This window comes from Gracilinanus agilis, unplaced genomic scaffold, assembly GCF_016433145.1.
Source record: "Gracilinanus agilis isolate LMUSP501 unplaced genomic scaffold, AgileGrace unplaced_scaffold7682, whole genome shotgun sequence".
NCBI lineage: Eukaryota > Metazoa > Chordata > Mammalia > Didelphimorphia > Didelphidae > Gracilinanus > Gracilinanus agilis.
Window position 1 is genome coordinate 1 of NW_025398388.1, and position 2,622 is coordinate 2,622.

A 2,622-nucleotide genomic window follows, 5' to 3' on the forward strand; every position below is an offset into this window, starting at 1 on the left:
TATATATATATATATATATACAGCTCTCCTAAGCAGGCCCTAGACTTACTCATGATTTGCTTTCTAACAAATCCATTTTTCAAAACTTTATTTTTTAATAACCTTTACCTTCTGTCTTGGAATCAGTACTATGTATTGGTTCCAAGGCAGAAGAGTGGTAAGGGCTGGGCAATGGGGGTTAAATGACTTGCCTAGAGTCACAAAGCCTTTTTTTTTTTAATGCCTCAGGAAGTCAACTGATTGTTACATACAAAACCCCTACTTTGCTTTGGCTCAATTTTAGTTTCTACAGTTAAGATTTCAAGTATTAGAGGCAGCTGGGTAGCTCAGTGGAGTGAGAGTCAGGCCTAGAGACAGGAGGTCCTAGGTTCAAACCCAGCCTCAGCCACTTCCCAGCTGTGTGACCCTGGGCAAGTCACTTGACCCCCATTGCCCACCCTTACCAATCTTCCACCTATGAGACAATACACCGAAGTACAAGGGTTTAAAAAAAAATACTAAAAAAAAAAAAAGATTTCAAGTATTGCTCTTTTATTTACTGATTCAACCCACATACTGGTTTCTGCAATTCTTGATTTAGGATTTAAGAATACAAAGAGTATATATGCAAATTCTATTCTACCAGTCTAATTTTGCTTGGCTCCTTCAAAGCCTTGGTCTCCCATAGAATACATGGTACTGTAGGGCAGTGTATAAAATATGCTAGCACTTTATTTTCATACTGGTGCTAACCTTCTATTTCTGGCTCTAAAGGAGACAAGGTTAGGCCTAAAGTAGGACCAAATTGGTTCTTTAAAAAAAGAAAAGTGAATCCTACTGTAGGATAGTGAAATACCTTCATCATGATGGCATTCCATCCTGGATTAACACAAAACAAGGAGTCATAATTTGGCTTTTCACTGAGATGCTATAATGGTTACGTGGCACTGTGAACAAATGATATGCCTTGGCCTCTTCCTCTCTGGGGGCACTGTAGATGGGAACTCAAGGGTAGTGAGGACTCATTGTGGAAAAATTCAATCTGGCTACTTTGAAAGATCTGGGATCTCTCTTGCATGCGCTACTTGGGTGAGGCGGTCAGTTTTCATTCTGGGCTCTTTGGGGTCGCTGCCCCAACGTTTAGTTTACAAGGGAGAAGAGGAGGGGGCGCCAGAGTCTAAGCTGGGCCACGCTCCTCTGAATCTTCTAAATACACGTTTCTGATATCCAAAGTTGTGACTGTTTGCTGTGTTTCTCCCGAGGACCTAACTGCTCCATGGCCCCGAGCTAACAAAGGTAGTCAATGAGCCCAGCAGCGCACCCAGATTCGAACCCTAGGAAGAGCTGCAATCCCAAGGCCAGCGTAGGTCCTTACCATTAAAGAAATCTGCATGGACGGCCTTCTCATTGGCTGCCAGGTCCATCAGCAGGCCCGTGCTGCCCCCCGCCTGGCAAATGGGAGAAAGGTCGCCATCAGTCGTTTGAATGAGAGAAGTGCAAAGAGGGGGACAGTGTTGGGGCCGCCCGCTGGGCAGCCCTGGCTCTGGGCGCCCTCCTTAACTGCCACCAGGGAGCACTAATCACATTCTTTCTTTCATTTCTATGCAGGAAACAGAAGCAGGAGCCGAAGGGAGACCCAGCTGAAAATAGGGGACAGGAGGACGCCTACGCCTGACTTCTACCGGGTCTATTCATAAGGGAAGAGGAGCCGAGGCCGGTGGGGAATCGCTCCCCGGAGAGCCCCGCCCACCTCATAGCTCTACCCACAGCAAACCGCTCTCCCCGCCCCAGCCCCGCTCACGTGACCTCTGCCCCCGCCCTTCCCGCGATCCCAGGCTAGGCCTCAGGCCCGGCTCCCGCTCCGGCCGTCACCTCATCCAGGTCTACGTAGGGCCCAGCTCCCTCGGGGAACATCTCGTCCACAGCGGGCTTCATGATCCCGTCGGTCGGTCGTTCCGTTTCGGCCCAGCACGTCACGGTCGTCTTATTCGCAGCACGCTCCGCCCCCTCTGTGGCTGGCTGTGCACTGATTTCCGGCTCCGATGGAAGCACTTCCGGTGTGCGCACGCGCCTGCGCAGCATGTGTAGGCAGTGGAGAACCACCTTCTCTATGGTATTTTGGTTACCTTTAGGTATTCCTGGCAAAGGGCCAGGATCACTGAGCAAATTGCTCCAGTATGGAGTAAGGAGTAGCAACTTAAGGAAGAGAATCGTTTTTGTTTTCCCTTCTTGCGCTAAAATGATTTTTTTCATTAAAAAATTATTTTTTTAAAGTGGAAAGCACGTAGGGCAGCTAATTGGCTTAGTAGAGCTTGGAGCCTGGAGGTTGGCCACAGACAAAATTGGCCACTTTTAACTGTGTGACCCTGGTCAAGTCACTTAACCCCAATTGCTAGCCTTTACCACTTTTATGCTTTGGAACCAATAAACAGTATTGATTCTTCGATAGAAGGGAAGGGCTTTAAAAAAATGCAAGCACCTTAAGGGCAAGAATGGCTTCATCCTTTGCATTTATATCCCCAAAGCTTGGCACACAGTAGATGCTTAATAAATGCATTGTTGGTTGATGGATGACAAATCTGCATATACTTTGAATTCTCTGGTAGAATGTAAGCTCCTTGAGGGCATGGAGTCTCATTCTTG

The 2,622-nt window shown here is 47.5% G+C and overlaps 1 protein-coding gene across 1 annotated transcript; it reads right to left on the reverse strand.

Moving 5' to 3' along the window:
• Positions 1-1,354: 1,354 nt before the first annotated feature.
• COPS9 (COP9 signalosome subunit 9) lies at positions 1,355-2,008 on the reverse strand (the record flags this gene model as incomplete). Its single annotated transcript, XM_044685238.1, has 2 exons — positions 1,852-2,008; positions 1,355-1,427 (listed from the first exon to the last, which is right to left on the reverse strand). Coding segments are annotated over exons 1-2 (136 nt in total), but the record flags the coding sequence as incomplete, so codon positions are not given.
• Positions 2,009-2,622: the final 614 nt, after the last annotated feature.